Genomic DNA, 21,715 nt, shown 5'->3' on the forward strand with positions numbered 1-21,715 from the left:
ATCAAGAAACTATCTTTTCACAGAACTAGTAAATGACAGCAAATAGTCAAATCTAGGTCTTACCTGAATATGCTCTTTCCATTTCCTCTCTATTATTTCCCAAAAGTCTCCTCTGATATATAATTTTCTTTTAAAACATTTTTAATATATTAAAATATATCTAAATATAGTTAATCTGTTTACATTTATTTAAATATATTATATAAATATATAAATATATTATATAAATACTTATTTAAATATTTTATTTATATATTTTTAAAGATACATATTTAAAAAATATAAGCTATATTAAATATATTTGATATATTTTTATATTAAAATATAATGTTTTATTATATTGCCCATCCAGTGGGCATGTTTGTCAAATATTATACAAATTAATATTTCAACATTCAACTAGCAAATCTACTCCACTGTATACAGTCCCACTGGAAATAAAACACAAAGATACACACCCCATGAAGAAATCTGAAAGAATACACACCAATGAAGAGAATATAAGCCTCTTCAGAGGTTCTACTTATTATATAAAGAGCTAGGTTTAAAGAAAACTCTGTCCCATAATTCTAGGCTATTTCTACATTAGAGAAAATTGTTCTACATGGATGAAAATTTTCAGGGGCAAACTTCAACTTATTTGTAAAATAGTAATGCCTATACTGGAGATGGCATTTTAAACCAAAAGACTGAGTAAAGAAGCCTTCTGAAAATTTAACAATTATTTCTTCAGTATTTTTCTTCCTGCTTCAAGATTTCCTTATGTTAGCAACACGGAAAACTAATTATCATTAACACATACCTCTTCTGAGTCTTGTGATTTGGTGGTTTCTTCATTTAAAATGTATCGCCCTCTATAAAACTCTCTGATCCTTAGGTTTAATGTTTCAGTTTCTTTTTTCAAGCTCTCATAACTTGGCAGTGGTTTAATGGCTGTATCTGAGGCCCTAAAAGGCAAAGACTCATCCAAGCTGTCCTGAGATTCCTGTAAGGCAGGAGAATGACTATCTGGGTCAGAGTTTACATCATCTTCATCAAATTCTTCTTTGACCAGAGGGGCAGAAGCATAATTCTGGCCATTCAAAAACCTCAAAGTTTCTTCGGTCCTCCACTCAATCAAAGTCTCCTTCAGATCTCTAAGTAAGTTTGCCTTTGCAACTTCAGGACACACCTGCAATGAACTAGAAGCTGACCTAGAAACTTGGTTTGATTTGGCAAATTTCCGCTTAAAATGCTCAGCACTTTTCTTACTTATGCCCACTAGAGTTATTTCTGAACTATTGTATTTATTTTCAGAAATTTCTGAAGCCTCTAATTTTTGTTGCAAAGGACTATTTGAAGAAATCTGACTATTTACTTTCTGTAAAGGAAGTTCACAAGCAGCAGCTTTTTCTTCATTATCTAATCTGCAATTGCCTAACTGCTCCGCGACATCTATTACTGTCTGTTCTTTGTGTTCTTGCTTGAAGTTAGCTTTTTGACCAGCTTTCTTTTTCATGATGCTTTTTTTGTGCAGCTGTGGCCTTATACCCATTGCATTTGGTCTGTTTCCTGGTAGAATGGAGGAAACAAAGTCTTGTTCATTATCACTGCTACTATCACTATGAGTGCTAGAAGAACTAGATTCATACTGCTTCTCAAAATGGCTGGGATTGTCAATATCTGATGTTTTAATGGCTTTATTGCATAACTGTACTTCTTCTCCAGAATGGCCACTGTAGAAGAAAAGAAACAAAATAACTGTAACAGAAAAACAGAATGTCCTGCAGAATTCATACTTTGTATCATTCAAGGCAGAAATTTGTATTCCCTATGCAAAGCCTTATCCATAGGCTTATATTTATACAAGCCTGTACACATACACACACACTTCAGAAGAAAGCTCTAATTCTGTAATTTCTATACACCTTATTTATTTGATATAATTCTCTTCTTACCTTGTCCTTTCCCCCCATTTACTTTAATTTTTTTATCCTCACCCAAGGACATATTTCCATTGCTTTTTTAGAAAGAGAGGAAGGGGGTGGGAGGGTGCGAGAGAGAGACAGAGAGAAACATCAATAACAGAGAGAAACATCCACTGGTTGCCTCTCATAGATTCCCTGACTGGGGATTGAACCCACAACCTAGGTATGTGCCCTGACCAGGAATTGAACCCTCAACCTTGCAGTACATGAGACAATGCTCCAACCAACTGAGCCACATAGGCCTGGCCTCCCCATTTATTTTAAAAGTGTTAAAACAGAACAAGAAAAAGAAAAAAAGAAACATTTTTTAAAAAGATTTTATTTATTTATTTTTAGAGAGAGGGGGGAGGGAGATAGAGAGAGAGAGAGAGAAACATCAATGTGAGGTTGCTGGGTGTCATGGCCTGCAACCCAGGCATGTATCCAGACTGGGAATCGAACCTGCAACACTTGGTTCACAGCCCGTGCTCAATCCACTGAGCTACACCAGCCTGGGCTTAAAAAAAAGAGAAACATTTGGTAATGTCAACCTACTGAATTAGTTTTGATTTTGGCCTGCTCCATTTCTGTGGCTGTTTCATATATCCCTTTTTTAAAAAAAGGGTTTTTTTTCTTTTGAAAACTTCATAAATGGTTTCTCAAACACATATATACATGTATGTATACATACATGCACACATACTATAGAAACTATGTTTAGGCTTTGAAAGATAAAAAGGGATGTTTAAACATTTACCAATTCTGGTTGATAGTTATACAGAAAATTCCAAAGAATTAAAAATATAAAAAATCAGTCACAGCAGAAAATAATGTTGGCAAACCAACATTTACCAATGAAAGATATTTATATTGGAAACCCCAGAATTACAATATAATGCTAAAATAAAAGACAACAGTTTTCCCTTTGACTATATTCCTTCAATTTTCAGGTTTGAAAAAGATTAAGAATTCTGAAAGAGTGAAGGCAAAGAGTAACTCTGTTAATCAAACTTGAGGTAAAGAAGGATGGGTGGGCAGTTACTATTAAGCAAATGCATATATCAAAACCATGAAGGATGTAGATGAAGAGGATTCTGGGTGAAGAAGTACATAATGGGCAGTGAGAGAGAGTATGGGAACTCTCTACTTTTCATGCAATTTTTCTGTAAACTGAAAATTGCTCTCCCCCAAAAGGCTATTACATTTTTAGAAATGATTGTTTAATATAAAATGAAATAAAAAATGGGGCAATTAAAAAAAATGCTGGGTGGGGAGGTTGGGAGGGTATGTAAAAGAAAAAAACTAAGAGTTGAAAGTAAAATTGAGGATGGGAATGGAGGAAGTTTATTTAGTATTAGATACACTTTTTTAGTTAGAATCTAGCCTATATTGTTACGGGACTTGCCTTTTGTTAAGTATAATTTCAAAAAAAGAGGAAAGAACAATTAAACTTTCATGTATTTCATACTTTCCCTTGAAATTTTATGGTATTATATATTTCTAAATTTTTAAAAATCCTCACCTGAGGATATGTTCATTGATTTTTAGAGAGAGAGGAGGGGTTGGGAAGAGAGCAGGGGAATAGGGTGAGAGAGGGGGGAGGGGAAGAAAGAGAGACAGGGAGGGAGGGGGGAGGGAAGGAGAGAGAGACAGACAGACAGACAGACATCAGTGTTTGAGAGGAACTTTGATCAGTTGCCTCCCATAAGCACCCAGACTAGAGACTGAACCCACAACCTAGGTATATGCCCTGACCAGGAATTGAACCCACAACCTTTTGATGTATGGGATGATGCTCCGATCAACTAGGCCACCTAGTCAGGGCTGAAGGTATTATATTTTTCTATACTACTTTCTAGAAATTAGACATACATAAATGAATAAATATCTCTCACTTGTGCTCAAGTCCATGTAACTAAGGTAATGACTAATAACCAGGACAATTTATTCTGGGAGATAAAAGGACATGTTTTGGAAGATGATTATGGTTAGACAAGCAACACCACGAGGGGAGTTTAGAAAAAAAAATCACAACTCAGGATTTTTATTAATGCTTCAGACACTCAACTAATTAAATAATTGATACATTAATATTTTGAAATCCTATAAAAATACAACTATAAAAACTTTTCAACAAGTGTAATTGGCACAATGTAGTTGACAAAGCAGCACAGTATCTCAGATGGAAGCTGTGTTTGTGTCATATTTCAACAGGTTCAATTAGACTTTCTTGGTAGAAACAGCTGCACAATAAATCATACAGAGCAAACACATCATCTTACCATCATAAAGGAAAAAGCTGTACAAGGCAAATATTTCTTTGTGTGGGCTAGAATGGGCACTTACATAATGCATCAGCACAGGAAGTCCAAGAGCTCATACCACCTGGTTTACTCTTAATGTTTCTATTAACATAAATATAAAGAAGGTAAGTGACACTGATTCAACCATACCTTTGTCCTTCCTGTAGCAGTTGAAAATCAGGATGCCTGTGACAAAAACACAAATAAAAAACTGAAGGTAACTGATATGTCAAATACTTTGATGTGTTTACAGATCAAGTACATAGAAAATATAATTTAAAAACCAACAGTATATTTCACTAATCTAGAACAAATACTCTGAAAATTTACATGGAACCAAAAAAGACCCCAAATAGCCTCAGCAATCTTGAGAAAGAAGAACAAAGTTGGCGTGCTCACAATACCTGATATAAAACTAAACTATAAGGCCACTGTAATCAAAACAGCCTGGTACTGGCATAAGAACAGACACATAGATCAATGGAACAAAATAGAGTGCCCAGAAATAAACCCATGTCTCTATAGTCAATTAATATTTGACAAAGGGAGCATGAGCATACAATGGAATAAAAAATAGTCTCTTCAATAAATGATGTTGGGAGAACTGGACTGGTACATGCAAAAAAAGGAAAAAAAAAAAAAAAGAAAAGAAACTAGACCACCATCTTACATCATATACCAGAATAAACTCTAAATGGATAAAAAACTTAAATAAAACTCCTAGCAAAAAACATAGGCAGTAAAATTTCAGATATCCACATAGCAATATTTTTGCCAATATATCTTCTAAGGTAAGGGAAATAAAAAAATAAACAAATAGGACTACATCAAATTAAAAAGCTTCTACACAGCTAAAGAAACCATTATCAAAATGAAAAGGGAGCCAACCCTATGGGAAAACATATTTGTCAATGATACCTTGGACAACAGTTTAATCTCCAAAATATATAAAGAACTCATATGACTCAACACCAGGAAGACAAATAATCTAATTAAAAAACGATCAAAGGACCTGAAGAGACACAGAGGGCCCATAGACATATGAAAAGATGCTCAACATCACTAGCCATCAGAGACATGCAAATTAAAACCACAATGAGGTATCACTTCATACCTGTTAAAATCATTATCATTAACAAATCAACAAATAAGTGCTGACGAGGATGTGGAGAAAAAGGAACCCTAGCACACTGTTGGTGGGGTAGACTGGTGTAGCCACTATGCAAAACAGTATGGAACTTCCTCATAAAATAAAAAATGGAACTGCCTTTTGACCCAGCAATTCCACTGCTGAGATTATACCCTAAAAATCCCAAAACACCAATTCAGAAGAACTAATGCACCCCTATGTTCACAGCAGCACTATTTATAATAACCAAGTACTGCAAACAGCTTAAGTACCAGTCAGTAAATGAGTGAGTCAAAAAACTGGTACATTTACACAATGGAATACTGCACAGCAGAAAGAAAGAAGGAGCTCCTACCCCTCATGACAGCATGGATGGAACTGGAGAATATTATGCTAAGTGAAATAAGCTGATAGTTGGTGATAGACAAATATACCATGTGATCTCATTTATAACAGGAATCTAATGAACAAAATAAACTAATGAGCAAAACAGAACCAGAGGCACGTTAACATGGAAGAGACTGACAGCAGCCGGGGGGGGGGGGGGGACGGGGATAAGGGTGGAAAAACGGGGAAGGGACTAGTTAAAGAACATGTGTGAATGACCCATGTACATGGACAATAGTGTGGGGATGGACTGTGGGAGCAGGGGTGGGTTGGGTGGAAGAGGGCAAAAGGGAAAAAAATGGGACACTATAATAGAATAACAATTAAGAAAAAGAAGATATAATTAAAGGGATATAGTTCATATAAAGATTTTTTAAGAAAATCATGGGACAAAATATTATGAAACTCGTCTCTAAGAAATAAGGATTAATATTTCTATCCAAAATTTACTATTTCAGAACTAAGTTCATATTCCACAAGGCAAATAGTTTTCCCTAACCTGTTAACGTAAATCACTCCCTTCTCTAAATTCCAAAGTATGTACAATAAATATATATTAATCAAGTACTCTAATTTATTATTAGATAATAAATCTAGATAATACTAAATTATCTAAATGTCTTACTTTTCATGTTTAATTCTGATTTCTTTCCTTTTTTTTTTTAAGATTTTATTTATTTATTTTTAGGGAGGGAAGGGAGGGAGGGGGAGGGAGGGGGAGAGAGAGAGAGAGAGAGAGAGAGAGAGAGAGAGAGAGAGAAACATCAATGTGCGGTTGCTGGGGGTTATGGCCTGCAACCCAGGCATGTACCCTGGCTGGGAATCGAACTTGGGATACTTTGGTTCCCAGCCCGTGCTCAATCCACTGAGCTACGCCAGCCAGGGCTTAATTCTGATTTCTTAAATAGAACACAAGCACTCTGGGAGCAGAAATTACACAAACATTTATATTTCCTTTATATGCTTAGTAAGGCTTTTTGCTCTAATTTCTGAGAAAGAAGCTGTAGTATGGATGTGAACTATGTAGAGAGGTGGTTTAATTTAATTCTAGAGATAATTCTGCTATGCAATATCAGAAATCACATTTAGCTGGGCATTATGATATTAAAAAGGGGGTAGGAAAAGCTCTCAGAAAGATAGCTATAAAAAGGAGAAAATAAAATAGGAAATGAATTCAAGTATTTTATAAGAAGACTGTAAAAACTTCTGAAGTGACTCAGAAAAAATGTCTTTTAGAGACTATAAAATGGATTAAATGAAAGTATAAGAGAACTAAATGGAGTGATATTCTATGTTCATCAATAGGAAAACAATATTGTCAAGATGTCAGTTCATCTCAACTTGATGCACAGTCAATGCAATCCAACCATAATCTCAGGAAATTATTTTATGGATGTCGACAAACTGATTCTAAAGTTTTTATGGAGAGGCAAATACCCACATTAGTTAACACACTACTGAGGGAGAAGAACAAAGTTGAAGAACTGACATTACCTTTCTTGAAGACTTACTATTAATATAAAGCAACAGTACTGAAGACAGTGTGGTACTGGAGAGAAGCACACACAAACAGGTAATCAGAATAGAACAGAAAGTCCTAGAAATAGACCTACATGATATAGTCAACTTATCTCTGACAAAGGAGCAAAGGTGATACAACAGAAAAAAGATAGTCTTTTCAACAAGTGGTGCTGGAATGACTGAACATCCCACATGCAAAAAAAATGAAACTGTTCACAGACCTTACACCCTTCACACACACAAAAATAACAAATAAATGAACAACTTCAAAATAGATCACTAACCTAAACATAAAATGTGAAAGTATAAAGCCACTAGAAGATAACATAGGAGTAAACCTCCATGACTTTTAAGACATGACACCAAAGGCATGATCCATGAAAGAAAGAATCAATAAGCCAGACCACTGAAATTAAAAATTTCTGCTCTGCAAAAGATAATGTCAAGAGAATAAGACAAGCAAAAGACTAAAAGAAAAATAATTGCACAAGACATACCTGATAAAGAACTGTTATCCAAAATATGAAAGAACTCTTAAACCACAGCAAGAAAAAAAACAACTCAATTAAAAAATGCACCAAAGGGCCTAGCCAGGTGGCTCAGTTGGTTGGAGCATCATCCTGTACACCAGAAAGGTGGCTGGTTCAATTCCTAATCAAGGCACATAGCTAGGCTGCAGGTTCAGTCCACTTGGGGTTGGTATGGGAGGTAACCGATTGACATCTCTCTCTCTCTCCCTGCCTTTCTTCCCTCCCTCCCTCCCCACCTTCCTCTCTCTAAAATCAATAAACATATCCTCGTGTGAGGATTAAAAAAAAAGGACTGAAGACCTTAACAGATAACTCACCAATGAAGATACATAGAAAAAGAAAAAAAAAGATATACAGATGGCAAATAAGCATATGTAAAGATGCTCTACATCATGTTACATATGTTATCAGGGAAATGCAAAATAAAATGATAAGAAACCACTATACACCTATTAGAATAGCTCAAATTCAGTACACTGAATTTGATCCAAGGGTCTGTATGTTTTTGTCCACCGTGCCCACCCTCCACCCCAACTGATACATTAAATCCTAATGCCCAATGTGACGGCATGAAGAGGTGGGCACTTTGGGGGGTGATTAGGTCACGTTGGCAAAGCCCATCAATGGGATAACTGCCTTTATAAGAAACACTAGAAAGATCCCTTCCCATTCCACAATATAAGGACAAAACTTTAAGTCTACAACCCAGAAGAGGGTCGTTAACCAATGATACTGACATCTTAATCTCAGACTTCCAGTATCCGTAACAATGAGTAGAAATTCCTATCGTTTCTAAGTCACCCAGTCTGCAATATTTTGTTACAGCAGCCTGAAGAGATTAAGACATGTACCAAAGGCATTTCACCAAAGAAGATATACATATGGCAGATAAGCATATGAAAAGATGCTCCACTTCAAATGCTATCAGAGAAATGCAAATTAAAATAAAAATGAGATACCACTACACACCTGTTAAAACAGCCAAACTCCAGAACACTGACATCAAATACTGATGAGGATATGAGGATGGACTGCTGGTGGAAATGCAAAATGGTACAGCCACTTTGGAAGACAGGATGATGACTTTTTTTTTAAACCTTCACATATATATTTTTCAACATATTTTATTGATTATGCTATTACAGTTGTCCCATTTTTTCTCCTCTTTATTTCCCTCCATTCTGCAACCCTCCTCCTACCATCATTCCCCCACCTTAGCTCAAGTCCATGGGTCATACATATAAGTTCTTTGGCTTTTCCATTTCCCACACTATTCTTAACCTCCCCATGTCTATTTTGTGCCTACCATTTATGTTTCTTCCCAGTACCTTTCCCCCATTCTCCCCCACCCTCCCTGCTGATTACCCTCCATGTGATCTCTATTTCTGTGAATCTGTTCCTGTTCTAGTTGTTTGCTTTTTGTTGTTGTTGTTGTTGCTTTTTAGGTTTGGTTGTTAATAGTTGTGAGTTTGTTGTCATTTTACTGTTCTTAGTTTTGATCATCTTCTTTTTCTTAGATAAGTCCCTTTAACATTTCATATAATGAGGGCTTGGTGATGATGAACTCCTTTAACTTGACCTTATCTGGGAAGCACTTTATCTGCCCTTCCATTTTGAATGATAGCTTTGATGGACAGAGTAATCTTAGATTTAGGGCTTGCCTTTCATGACTTTGAATACCTCTTTCCAGTCCCTTCTGGCCTGCAAAGTTTCTTTTGAGAAATCACCTAACAGTCTTATGGGAACTCCTTTGTAGGTAACTGTCTCCTTTTCTCTTGCTGCTTTTAAGATTCCCTCCTTACTTTCATCTTGGGTAATGGAATTATGATGTGCCTTGGCAGGTGTTTCCTTGTGTCCAACTTCTTTGGGACTCTCTGCTCTTGCTGAAAGTCTGTGTCCTTTGCCAGATTGGGGAAGTTCTCCTTCATTATTTTTTCAAGTAAGTTTTCAATTTCTTGCTCTTCTACTTCTCCTCCTGGCACCCCAATGATTTGGATGTTGGAACGTTTAAAGTTGTACTGAGGTTCCTAAGACTCTCCTCATTTTTTTGAATTCTTGTTTCTTCATTCTGTTCTGGTTGAATGTTTATTTCTTCCTTCTGGTCCAAACATTGGTTTAAGTCCCAGTTTCCTTCCTTTCACTGTTGGTTTCCTGTACGTTTTCCTTTATTTCACTTTTCATAGCCTTCACTTCTTCTATTTTGCAACCATACTTAACCATTTCTGAGAGCATCCTGATTACCAGTGTTTTGAACTGTGCATCTAATAGGTTGGCTATTTGTTCATCGTTTCGTTGTGTTTTTCTGGAGTTTGGATCTGTTCTTTGACTTGAGCCGTATTTTTTGTACAGGCACACCTGTTAGGTTGTAAGGGGCAGAGCCTTAGGCATATGTCAGTGGGGGCCACACTCTTGGCTGCGTTGTGGTGCTGTATGTAGGGGAGGGCCTAAGAGGGAACAATGCCACCTGCTCAGCTCTCATTGGACTGTCAGTCATTTCCCCTGCTACACACAAGCAAATTGGGACCTTCTGGTACTGATTCCTGGGTGAGTGGTTTTGTGTACATTCTAGGACCCTGTGGGTCTCTCCAAGGAACTCTCCTGTGAGGCTGGGAGTTTCTCTTGCAGCCTCAACCCCCACAGGTCTTTTCATTCAGAGGTTTTGAGGCTTTACTTCCCTGCACTGGAACCCTGGGTTAAGTGGTCTGCCTTGCTCCCCTGTTGTTCCTCCCAGTTTATCTGCACCCAAATGTGGGCCTACCTGGTCCACCAGCTGCCATCTCGCCCAGTCTGCAAGCCACTGCCTTACCCACCATAGTCCTCCAGCTGCTGCCTTGCCCGAAAGTCCTCTGTGCCCTGGCTGCCCATCTAGATGAATGTGTCTTCTTTAACTCCTTGGTTGTCAGACTTCCCTACAGTTTGATTTCCTGGCAGTTCTGGCTGTTTTCTGTTTTTAAATTTATTGTTGTCCTTCTTTTGGTTGTGTAAGGAGGCAACGTGTATCTACTTCCACCTCCACCTTGGTCAGAAGTTCACCTTCACATGATGGTGACTTCTTACAAAACTAAACATACTCTTACCATACAATCCACAAATCATGCACCTTGGTTATTTAACCAAAAGAGTTGAAAACCTATGTCCACACAAAAACCTACGCATGGATATTTGTAGCAGCTCTATTCATAGCTGCCAAAACTTGAAAGCAACTGAGATACCCTTCAGTAGGTGAACGGATAAACCGTGGTATAACCAGACAATGGAATATTATTCAGCACTGAAAGAAATGAGTCATCAAGCTACGAAAAGACATAGAGGAAACTTAAGTGCATATTACCAAGTAGAAGAAGCTAGTCTAAAAGGCTACATACTGTTAATAATTCCAACTATATAATATTCTGAAAAAGGTAAATATCAGGAGTTGTGGGGGAAGGAGAGCAGGGTGGAGAGAAAGGATTAGGTTGAGCACAGAGGATTCTTAGGGCATGATATTCCAAATGGTAGATACAAGTCATTACTCATTTGTCCAAACCCACAGAATGTACAATACCAAGAGTTAACCCTAACGTAAACCATGGACTTTGGGTGATAATAACATGCTGATGTAGGCTCATCAAATGTAATAAATGTATCACTTTGGAAGAGATGTTGCTAATAGGGGAGACTATGATTTGTGTGGGGGCAGCGGGCACATAGGAAATCTCTGTACCTTCTCCATTTTTGCTGTGAACCAAAAATCGCTCTAAAAAGTGAATTAATAGGAAAAAAGTAAATATAAGGTAGTAGGTGTGTATCAAAGAGAAGGCACTGAGCATAAATCCCACTTAAAGGGCAGAACAGGGCTGCAACGAAGGCCATGTTACAAAACACCGTCAATTAAAAAAGGTCAAGCTAAATGGACAGATAGAAGCAGAAGTCACTTGAGTTATGATATTTAAAGACTGCTAGTGAAAAATGTCAGAGTTATAAATATTTCCCTATATAAGTAATATCACAGCATCAATCATATAACTATTACCTAGATAATCTATTCGTCTTTTGTTCAGTCTCCAGCACAGGAGGCCCTGCAGAGAACAGGCTCTCTCAGTGATCCTCTTAGTTATTGAAGACACTGCTAACTGACCAAGGCATTCTTTCCCACTACACTCCTTTTCAGTCCCACACACCAGGAGGCATACAATATGAAACCAATATTTGCCATCCTTGCTGTAGAGATTCCCTTGCAGTTCAGGAATTTCCCATGATAGACGCTAAAAAAATTTAGAGGGAAAAGGCAAAATAAGGCAATGGCAGTGAGTTGCCTGAGAGTAAAAATTTAATCTATTTTTTCTTCTTCCTTAGTCTCTCAGCCAATTGAGGTGTATCATTTCCCAATCATCCAAATTGTTCTGTTTACTCTACTTCTTCCCACTCACTAAAACTGTAGTCATAGAAGCTATGATGGTTTGCTATTGCTCAAAGAAAACAAATGACACTGCTTGGGTGGTGATTGGCCTTGAATGCTCCAGGGACACTTATAACTACCATTAAGAGGTTTTTTGGCCTAAAAAATATGGTAATGTTTACAATAGAGTGTTTTATTACCTATTGACTATTTGCTCCCACTTTCGCTTATAGTTCTCTCACTTTTCCTATCCCATCTCCTGGCCCAAGTCTTCCTGCCTAAAATTATGAAGCTTCAGTATTATGCAGCTGTCTGGCATTTGGTCCTACACTAGGGTTTGAGTATCACTGTAGGAAAGAAAGTATGTGTAGACACAGAGATTCTCAATTGGATTCTTACACTAAATGGCTAACCTGAAAATAGAATATATTCTATCATTCAGCAAATTCCTTCACTAATAAAATTATGAATTACTATATGTATGGACTATGCTAGGTGTGGTAATACAAAGAATAGGTTCCTATTCCTAAGGACCTTACAATTTTGTAGAAGGAATATGCATGTTCTAAGAGCTTTATAAATATTAATCCTTATAAGAATCATGTACCTTCTACTATCATCCCCATGACACAGATAAAAAGACTGAGTATCAAAAGAAGAAGTATTTGCTGAAAGTCACACAGCTTGTAAGCGGTAGAGCCAAGAATCAAATCCTGGCAGCATGGCTCATAGAACTAAACTGTTGCATTATGTAATTCAAAAGAGTATTTGATAAGTACCAGAAGAGATGTATGAGCTGTCACAGGAAATTAGAGAATTCTGAAACACTTCTTGCTGAGCCAATGAATTCAGAAAAGCTCAGATTCAGCTGGATCCATAAAAATAGATACAGTTTGTATATAAAGGCATTTGAGGCTAATCGTATGATTTCAGTTTGATGCTTTACTCCACAAGCCTCTCCCTTTTTGTATATTCCTTTCCTTTTGTATATTTTCCTTTTAGTAAATGTATCCTATCTCTTAGACTCTGTCCTTCAATCATACAGCCCTGCTCCCTTTCATTGTAAGCCTTCTTTAAAGAAGTCTGCACTCATCATTTTCAATTCCTATTCAGCCATCAACTTTGCCTCCTGGAATCTGTAGGCATTACTCTACTGAAATAACTTGATAACATCACCAAATACTATAGGACTGCTAAATTAATGGTTATTTTTCAGGATTTTTTCCTTTTTAAAGTAGAAGAAAAAGAATCAATATAAAAAGAGCATGAAAGAAGAAGAAAATAAGAGTAAATCATAAAGCAAACCTTGGTGAGAGAACAGAATCAGTAACATAGAGGATACTCTATTAGCAATGAGGAGGGAGAGAAATGAGAGACCACATAAAAAAAATGTTGAAGGAGACTGTCTTCATTCGTTTCAGTTAAGTGGTAGGTTAAATTATGTACTCTGACTTGAGGGTCAGGTTCAAAGTTTAAGGAAAAGAAAAAAGGTCTGAATATATCAGAGTCAATAAAAAAACAAAGGGAAAAAAACACATGAGCACAAGGTGGAGAGCAGACAGGATGAACTGGAAACAGGGTCAAAGGAATGCTAAAAGAGCAGGCTTTGAGACAGACAAATCTATGTTTAAATCCGAAATTGACAGATACGAGGTGATATATAGATGTGAGTCACTAAACTTTTAGGGTGAGTCACTAAATTTTTCTGAGCCTCAGTTCCAGCATCAATAAAATGGATAGGAATACTTCCCCAGGGATGTTGTAAGAGCTGAGTTAAATGAGATGGCTTGTCTAAAGTGCTAAGGTCTTATCTGAGAACTTTACCCAATAATGTTCAGCAACCTAGGCACAGAAGAAAAGAATGACATGTGAAGGCACACATGGTAGAAGGTTAAGGGAGGAAGAATCTGGGATTATTTTAGAGAACAAGACTGTAACTGATGACAGTAGAGCTCAAGGAAACAAATTTAATGAGGGTCTGCCAACCTAGAAGAATAGAGCTAAGCAGAGACAGGAGGTCAAAATGAGGTCACAAAGCACACTCAAGAGTGATATCTGTAGATGAGATAGAGGTTGTGGTCAGAGACGGAAAGCTCTCATTTCAAGATCTTGAAGGCTAATAGTTCCAAATAAGAATGAGGTTCAAGTACGGCTGAATCAAAGGGTAATCAAAATGCAGACATTATTCTAAATCATGCATACAATTTAAGATAGGTTGAGAAATCTCCAGTTATACAACTTGTTTTTTTTTTTTTTGAGAAAAACACTGAGTTAAAAGAAAATTCAATCTCTAAAGACAAGGAGAAAATCAGAATACAGTTAAGTGTCCACTACACGGTAGGTGCATTTTTTTGATTTGATAAAACACGTAACAAAATTTGCCCTTTTAACCCATTTTAAGTGTACAGTTCAGTGGCATTGAGTACATTCATATTGTTCTGCAACCATACCCACCATCCATCTCCAGAACTTTTTTATCTTCCCACATTTTCTGCTAGATGGTTCTGTATATCATTTTGTTTAATCTTTACATTACTTACATAACATTTTATAAGGGAAAAAACTGAAGCTTTGGGAGATTAACTGACTTCCTAAGGTCAATATAGCTAACAAGTGGTAAATCTAGGATTTGAATTTAGGTGTTTCAAAGTCTAAGCTCTTTCTACAACATATCACCTCTAACCAAAGTCAGAAAAGACCCAAGAAAATTGTGAGGATACCACCTTTGCTGGAACCCCTCTCAAAAAATTCAATACAGTTTACAAGCTATTTTCTTCGCCTTTGTTTCATTTTTCCTATAGGTAACTAACTATAGGTAAACAAACAAAAAAACCTACACTAAACATTGTTTCTAGATATTTTATGAGTGACCTTAATACACTCCCTGATTCCTAATCTATAAAATGAAAATGGCACTCAACACTAAAATAAATTTAAATTTAATTAGGTCTTGGATAAAATGTTCAGTATAAAACTTGTTTGTTTTTGCTATGAGCCGTTTTAAAAATGAGGCACCAGGTTAAGTTGCTCTTCTCTTCTATCATTTCTTAGACGAAATTCAAAAGCTATTTGTTCATTAAAAGTGTCACTTCAGGCCCTGGCTGTTATGGCTCAGTGGATTGAGTGCTGGCCTGTGAAACAAAAGCATCACTTCTCTTCTAAGTATCATCTATTCCTTTCAAAATTTATGTTGCCCTGGAAATAATTCTTTACTTAATTGAGATAAGCTCAAATCAAAAACCAAAATAAGTAATCATGTTAAAAAATACCTTCAAGCTTGTTCTTCATGTTTTCATGTTACTTTCACTAAAGTATAAATTAGATAATTATAACCTCAGCAAAGTAATTCTAAAACTAGAAATAATATACCAAAAAACCCTTTGTATGTATGTATGTATGTATGTATGTATGTTAATCACTAGGAACACATATACTATATGTAAACCAACAGAAGCAGCAGGCTACAATTTCCCCTTGTAGTGGGTATTTTTCAAATGTGACTTGAGACATATTAAAACCTGGTTTAGATAAAAGTTTTTATTCTGTATACCAAGCAACAGAGTTGGCTGTTAAGGAAGAGGTTATAGAAGTTGTTCTGCAGAGGTTTTTGGCTTCCGCACCTCTGAGATTACACTATGTTTATTGCCAAGAAGTGTGTGTGAAAATCCCCTATTCTGAGCCACATGATGGCGCTTTTAGCTCTGTCAGCATTAACCATTCACTCCTATTTGATCTTTTAAATCATAATTTGATTCTCAACGTTCATCCTTCTTAGATTTAACTCCTGATATTTTAGGTTACAATTCAAGAAACTTCCCTCCTTCAAAGACTTGTCAGACTAGTCAACCAAAGAGAATTTATAAATGCACCTACAGACTATCTAAATGAGCACACTGTCTCGGAGGAACAAAACTGTATGTGGTCTGTTTCTGGTCACCAAGTGGTAAAAAATTTCTAACTCACAACATGAGGAGCATCATACTGCATCATGACCCAGGCCATCTAGGTCAATGTTTTGTCTTTGACAGGGCATCAGGAGACATTTTGTGAGAAGCACTACTGCTCTCCATAACATTAAGGATATACCGCAGATATTTTTTTCATACCTTAATAATAAAAACGTGGGCCTAGAAAGCCTCTAAGACACTTATGACTCCAAAGCCTCGATAAAAATATGGAGCTAGAATTCATAAGTTTGTCTAAATGTTTCTTAAATATATTTATACATTTTTATCAGTGAGATAGTGAGCTTATTATGGTATAAAACAATCTTAGGCATTGGAAGAGAAAATATAGGTTTTAGTATTTTAGAACCTGGTAAAAAAGTTTATATTTGCTTTCACTGTAATGTAAGAAAAACCGAATTGTGTCAAATTCAGTATTCTATTTCCAAATGGTGTGTTAAGATCATGTGTTTCACCTGGCTGGCGTAGCTCAGTGGATTGAGCGTGGGCTGCGAACCAAGTGTTGCAGGTTCAATTCCCAGTCAGGGTACATGCCTGGGTTGCAGGCCATGACCCTCAGCAACCGCACATTGATGTCTCTGTCTCTGTCTCTGTCTCTGTCTCTCTCTCTCTCTCTCCCCCTCTCTCCCCAACCCCCTTCCCTCTCTAAAAATAAATAAATCTTAAAAAAAAAAAAAAGAATGCCTGTTCGAGCCTCAGGCAGAGGACTAAATATATTAAAAAAAAAAAAAAAAAAGGTCATGTGTTTCTGCAGAAGTCAACTTAAAGTTGTTCTGGACATGGTATAAAGCATTCCTGCTTTTTCTTCATAATTTAACAACTTTGATCCAATTCTTTATGAGCTTTCATTTTTATAGACTGAAGAGTTAAAAATTATTTAAGTCAGTAACTTTTAGTCTAAATTCTTAAAGGTGACAGACTTCCTCACAATGACAAGGTAGGATAAGTTTCCTAGTCTTATGCTAATAATTTTAATTTTTATCATTTTTATAAATAAAACATTCCCTTATCTAGTAAACTTTCACTATAATAGCAGATGGACTAAGAACTATAAAACATTAAAACTAAAGGGAACTAAGACCTTAAATGCAACTTTCTACTTTACAAATGAGGAAACTGAGGCTTAGCGCTGGTAGCAGTCTTTTCTATAATAAAACAAAAAAAACCTAATCTAGATCCAACAAAGCAGTGCTCTTAAAACTGCTAATCAAGATAACCAATTCAGTTGGTTGCTACCAGCATTTTAAAAAAGCAACAGTAAAGTACAAAATATCAGAGGCTTTCATATAGTGAGGATAAGTATTGTTTCATAAAAACTTTGTTATATGTATGTGATGAATAATGTAACATGTATTTATTATAGTCAAAAATTTTGGAAGTCATTGCAATATTTAACTATTTGAGTACATTTTAAAATGTATTCTTATTTTAAAATTATGATTATTAAATAAGTACTCTATAATTAATAAAATATTAGTAATAAGATAACTACCATTAAATTACTGGGATGATGTGATTTATTTATTATGATTCAGTTTAAATTAATAAAAATACCTCTGTATTAAATACTAAATGCAACCATTTGAAAGAAGCCTTTTTTCCCGCTTTAAAAGAAAATAGGTTCTGAATGTTATATACCCCATTTCATATTTGAGCAGACTTTCTTTAAAATATCACATTTCTGTTGAGTTTGTTATATGTGCAATAACTAGACAAACTTTTTAAAATACTGAATTCTAGAATTCTGATCATCAGCAAACATAAAGTTATCAAACATTTTCTGTGAAAACACAGTGACATCTAGTGGATTCATTAAATAAACTGACATAATCCTTGCCCATAGAACTTAGAAATTAAGGTAACACTGATACTGATATGGTTATATACTGGCAAGTATTATACATATTATACATAAATTAGAGCTGCAGTTACAAGGGGGCACCCAAATGAAACCTGGAATTATCTGCTGGAGAGTGGGCCCCTTGTAGTACACACTTCCCCACTAGGTGAGTGTTCTAGGAACCCATCAGTATCAGTGGACCAGCTGGCATTACGGTGACAGGCTGCATTTGGCTTCACTGAATTTTTTTGAAGACTCTTTCAATACGTTTGCCATATCATGATGGGTGATTTACAAGTGCATCTGCACACACCAGCACTGAGCATTCAACAGTTTTTGACCAAAAAATGGCATGACCTCCATGATCCAACCTCCCTATTCATCCAATCTCTCCCCAGGTGACTTTTGTTTCCCTGGATAAAAAAAAAATCCTCACAGAAACGTTTTGCAAATGTAGAAGAGGTGATATAAAAAATTGGAGAGCTCTAAAAGGCATCAAAGTCAGTGAGTTCAAAAACTGTTTTGAGTAGAAAAAAATCTCAGTGGGTGTACTGCATCAAATGGAGAGTACTTTAAAAGTGACTGAAGTTTAAACATGTAAGAATACATAATTTTTAATAAATAAATTCCAGGTTTTTTGGGGGTCACTCCTCATATACTATGCACAATGTGACAATTGTGTATTACAGACTCTATCAATAGCTTAAGAAATACTCTTACTCTTTCTGAGCGTGTTTGATAGAAGTTGGATTAAATTATCTCCAAGGACCCTTTTGGCTATTTAATTATGATCCTTTCTTCAATTCATGTATGCCAATGCCAGATTAAATTCGTTTAAAAACATTTGATGGCTCCTCAGTGCTTGAGGATGTACCAAACTCAGTTGGTCTCTTGTTATATATTATTATCTTCTATTTCTTCCCCCAAACATACCTTTTATTTCAAGTGAGCTAATGTCCTTATTACCTACTTCCAACACCCCAACTCACCCCTACAAGTTTATTTTCTCATATCTGCTTACAGTTTCTCATTGTGAAATATTTTATTCTCACTACTTACATAACAGGTCCCCATTAAAATAGGTACAAATTTGTTGTACTTGCAAATTTTTGCCGTCCCAATGAGATTTAAATTTAAACTCACAGGTTGGGTTTCATTCATGTGTGTAACCTTGCAGGAATTAAGCACATAATACACATTTTAAATGTAAACTGAATTGATTAGCTTACATTAGGGAAACCAAGGCCATTTTCATCTTTCTTTTTTAGTGAGATAGGGAGTGGCATATATATATATTCTACATATATATATATGGTAGAATTTTAAGAACCACAAATATAAAGTGACAGAGCTTCATATTTTAGGAAAAAGTAGTCATTCTAAACATAAGATGGTAAGATTTAGAAAAACGTCAGAGGGAAGATCGACTTTAAATTAGCTAAAGGAGTAACAATAACTATTTGAAGAACACGGAGATGACGGGAAAGGTGGTTTGGTAAATGGTTTTGCAGTAGCCAAAGCAGATATGATGACTGGCTAAATGAAAGGGCTAAGTTTAAGAAGTAGAGAAGATACGTTTGGAAGCAAAGTTAAGGAGAACGTCAGAAGACACTGGCTTTAACAGTGTGAAATGGGAAATGTTGCTAATGCAGGGCTAAGAAGGCAAAGGGCAGCTCTGGTGAAAGAAATATTAAGAAAGTAGAAATAGAATAATAGTTTAAAAGGTGCTCCCAGCTTCATTGTCCAGTCAGACAATGCTACAATCTTTTATCCTCTAAATGAGAATGTCAAATAGAAGAAATGAACAATTTAGTTGCTTTTATATTTAATTCAAATAACAAAAGCCATATATAGTTTACATATTCTAAACCACACAGGAATAAATCATCAGGCAAAGGTGTCTGCCAACAGAGATACTTCCATCAGTACAACTGATGTTAGGTGAATATATAGTAGTGTCATACTACACAGTGTATCAGATAAGACTAAGAGTTGTTTTGTTTTTATAGGCAAAGACCTTTCATCAACTTGCATCTCAGTACACTTACGTCATTGACTTTATTTAGTACAGATCCTATTTTACTACAAATAATATTGCCTTATGTTGTTATATTCTCTACCAAACATGACTTATTTGGCACATTACCTCATTAGTTTAAGCCTTTGTTTGGAATTTCTAGACAATATAGTTTAATTATATAACAATGATTTTTGTTACTGTTTTTACAAGATTATGCCATTTATTTGCCCTGCAATAGTAATTTTTTTTCTCAAATTTGGCAACTACTAAAATGTTATAAATGTTCAAATATTTTGCCAAGGCAAAATCCCAAGAATGTCCATAAACTTTTTCTTTTTTGCTAAAAGTGACTCTCAATTGGAATTCTTGAAATTATAAAACATTGTACTGATTTTTAATAAAGATTGAACAAATTAGTAATCTAAACTTTTTAATCTTAGTACACAGTTTCCTAACAAAAAAGTCTGTTAAGTTGGATCCCAAGATCCGGTATCTTCTGAAAAAATTTAACGTTCTTACTCCAGGACTACTATATTAATACAAATATTAAAAGAAATAACTGGCTGAGAGCACTCTTCTGTTCACTAGATGTGATGATGCTTGATTCATGAATCACTGAATACAATCAATTAAATCTTTAAAAAAAGAGAAGTAACTGCTCTAACAGGAAGCAAAGTTCAGGTTTGTGATTAAAACTAAAACAAAAACGAATAATATCTATATGAATTTCCTGACTTTAAGTATAAAATCCTTAATAGCTATGCTTAAAATATAACCATTTCCCCACAATTAAAATGTATACAGTGGTAATATTCCAAAGTGGCTAGACCTATTCCCTGCATACCTCAAAAAGCAGAAAGAAATTTTTAGAAAATGTGAATGGACGTCCGGCAAGATGGAGGAATAGGTGGACGCACCGTACCTCCTCACACAACCAAGATTAGAACAACAATAATTTACAAATAGAATATCACTCAGAACTGACAGAGGATTTATCTGAATGGAAGTCGGACAGCCAAGAAGTTGAAGTAGACCTGTACATCCAGACTGGTAGGAGACGATGAGCCCAGCGGGTGCGGGGCTGGCGCGCATCGTCGGCGCGCGGAGGTCGGGGAAAATTTGGCGTGAAATCAGCGCGACAGCCATCCGGGGCGCAAGAACGCAGCGGTGATCCCTGAGTACGCAAGCTGTGGCTTCCGGACCCAGTGATGCAGTGATTGTGGACCAGGGCAGAGCTCGCAGCCCAGGATCCCAAAGAAGGGTCTGAGCCCAGGAGAACGGAACTACCGCCATTGTTCCCTCCCGCTCTGCCCCCACATTAACGTCACAATCTAGCGACCGGGGTGCTCAGCCCCGGTGAACACCTAAGGCTCCGCCCCCCACCATAACAAGAGCGACCAGACCGGAAAAAAAAAAAAAAAAAAAGAGAGAGACAGGGAAAGACATAAGACATGTTTCCAACAGAACAGATCAGTCCCCCAGGACTCATCCTTTTGAGCGACCAAGAAATAGCCAATCTATCAGATGCACAGTTCAAAACACTGGTGATCAGAAAGCTCACAGAATTGGTTGATTTTGGGCGCAATTTAGATGAAAGGATGTAGGTTACCATAAAAGAGATGCAGGAAGATACGCGGAGGAGAGCCAATAGTGAAAGGAAGGAATCTGAGTCTCAAAACAATACAGTGGACCAGAA

General features: G+C 36.2%; 1 protein-coding gene across 1 annotated transcript in view; it reads right to left on the bottom strand.

Moving 5' to 3' along the window:
* RPAP2 (RNA polymerase II associated protein 2) overlaps positions 1-21,715 on the bottom strand; it is an 88,950-nt gene that overhangs the window by 57,076 nt on the left and 10,159 nt on the right. Inside the window, exons 7-8 of the mRNA XM_045847051.1 lie at positions 4,400-4,435; positions 803-1,715 (exon numbers count right to left, since the gene is read on the bottom strand). Of these exons, the coding sequence (XP_045703007.1) occupies positions 803-1,715; positions 4,400-4,435 (949 nt within the window). The remainder of the gene's footprint in view (positions 1-802; positions 1,716-4,399; positions 4,436-21,715) is intronic.

The sequence above is a fragment of the Phyllostomus hastatus genome, unplaced genomic scaffold (assembly GCF_019186645.2).
Source record: "Phyllostomus hastatus isolate PE091 unplaced genomic scaffold, TTU_PhHast_1.1 phas_contig_524, whole genome shotgun sequence".
In the NCBI taxonomy this organism is placed as follows: domain Eukaryota; kingdom Metazoa; phylum Chordata; class Mammalia; order Chiroptera; family Phyllostomidae; genus Phyllostomus; species Phyllostomus hastatus.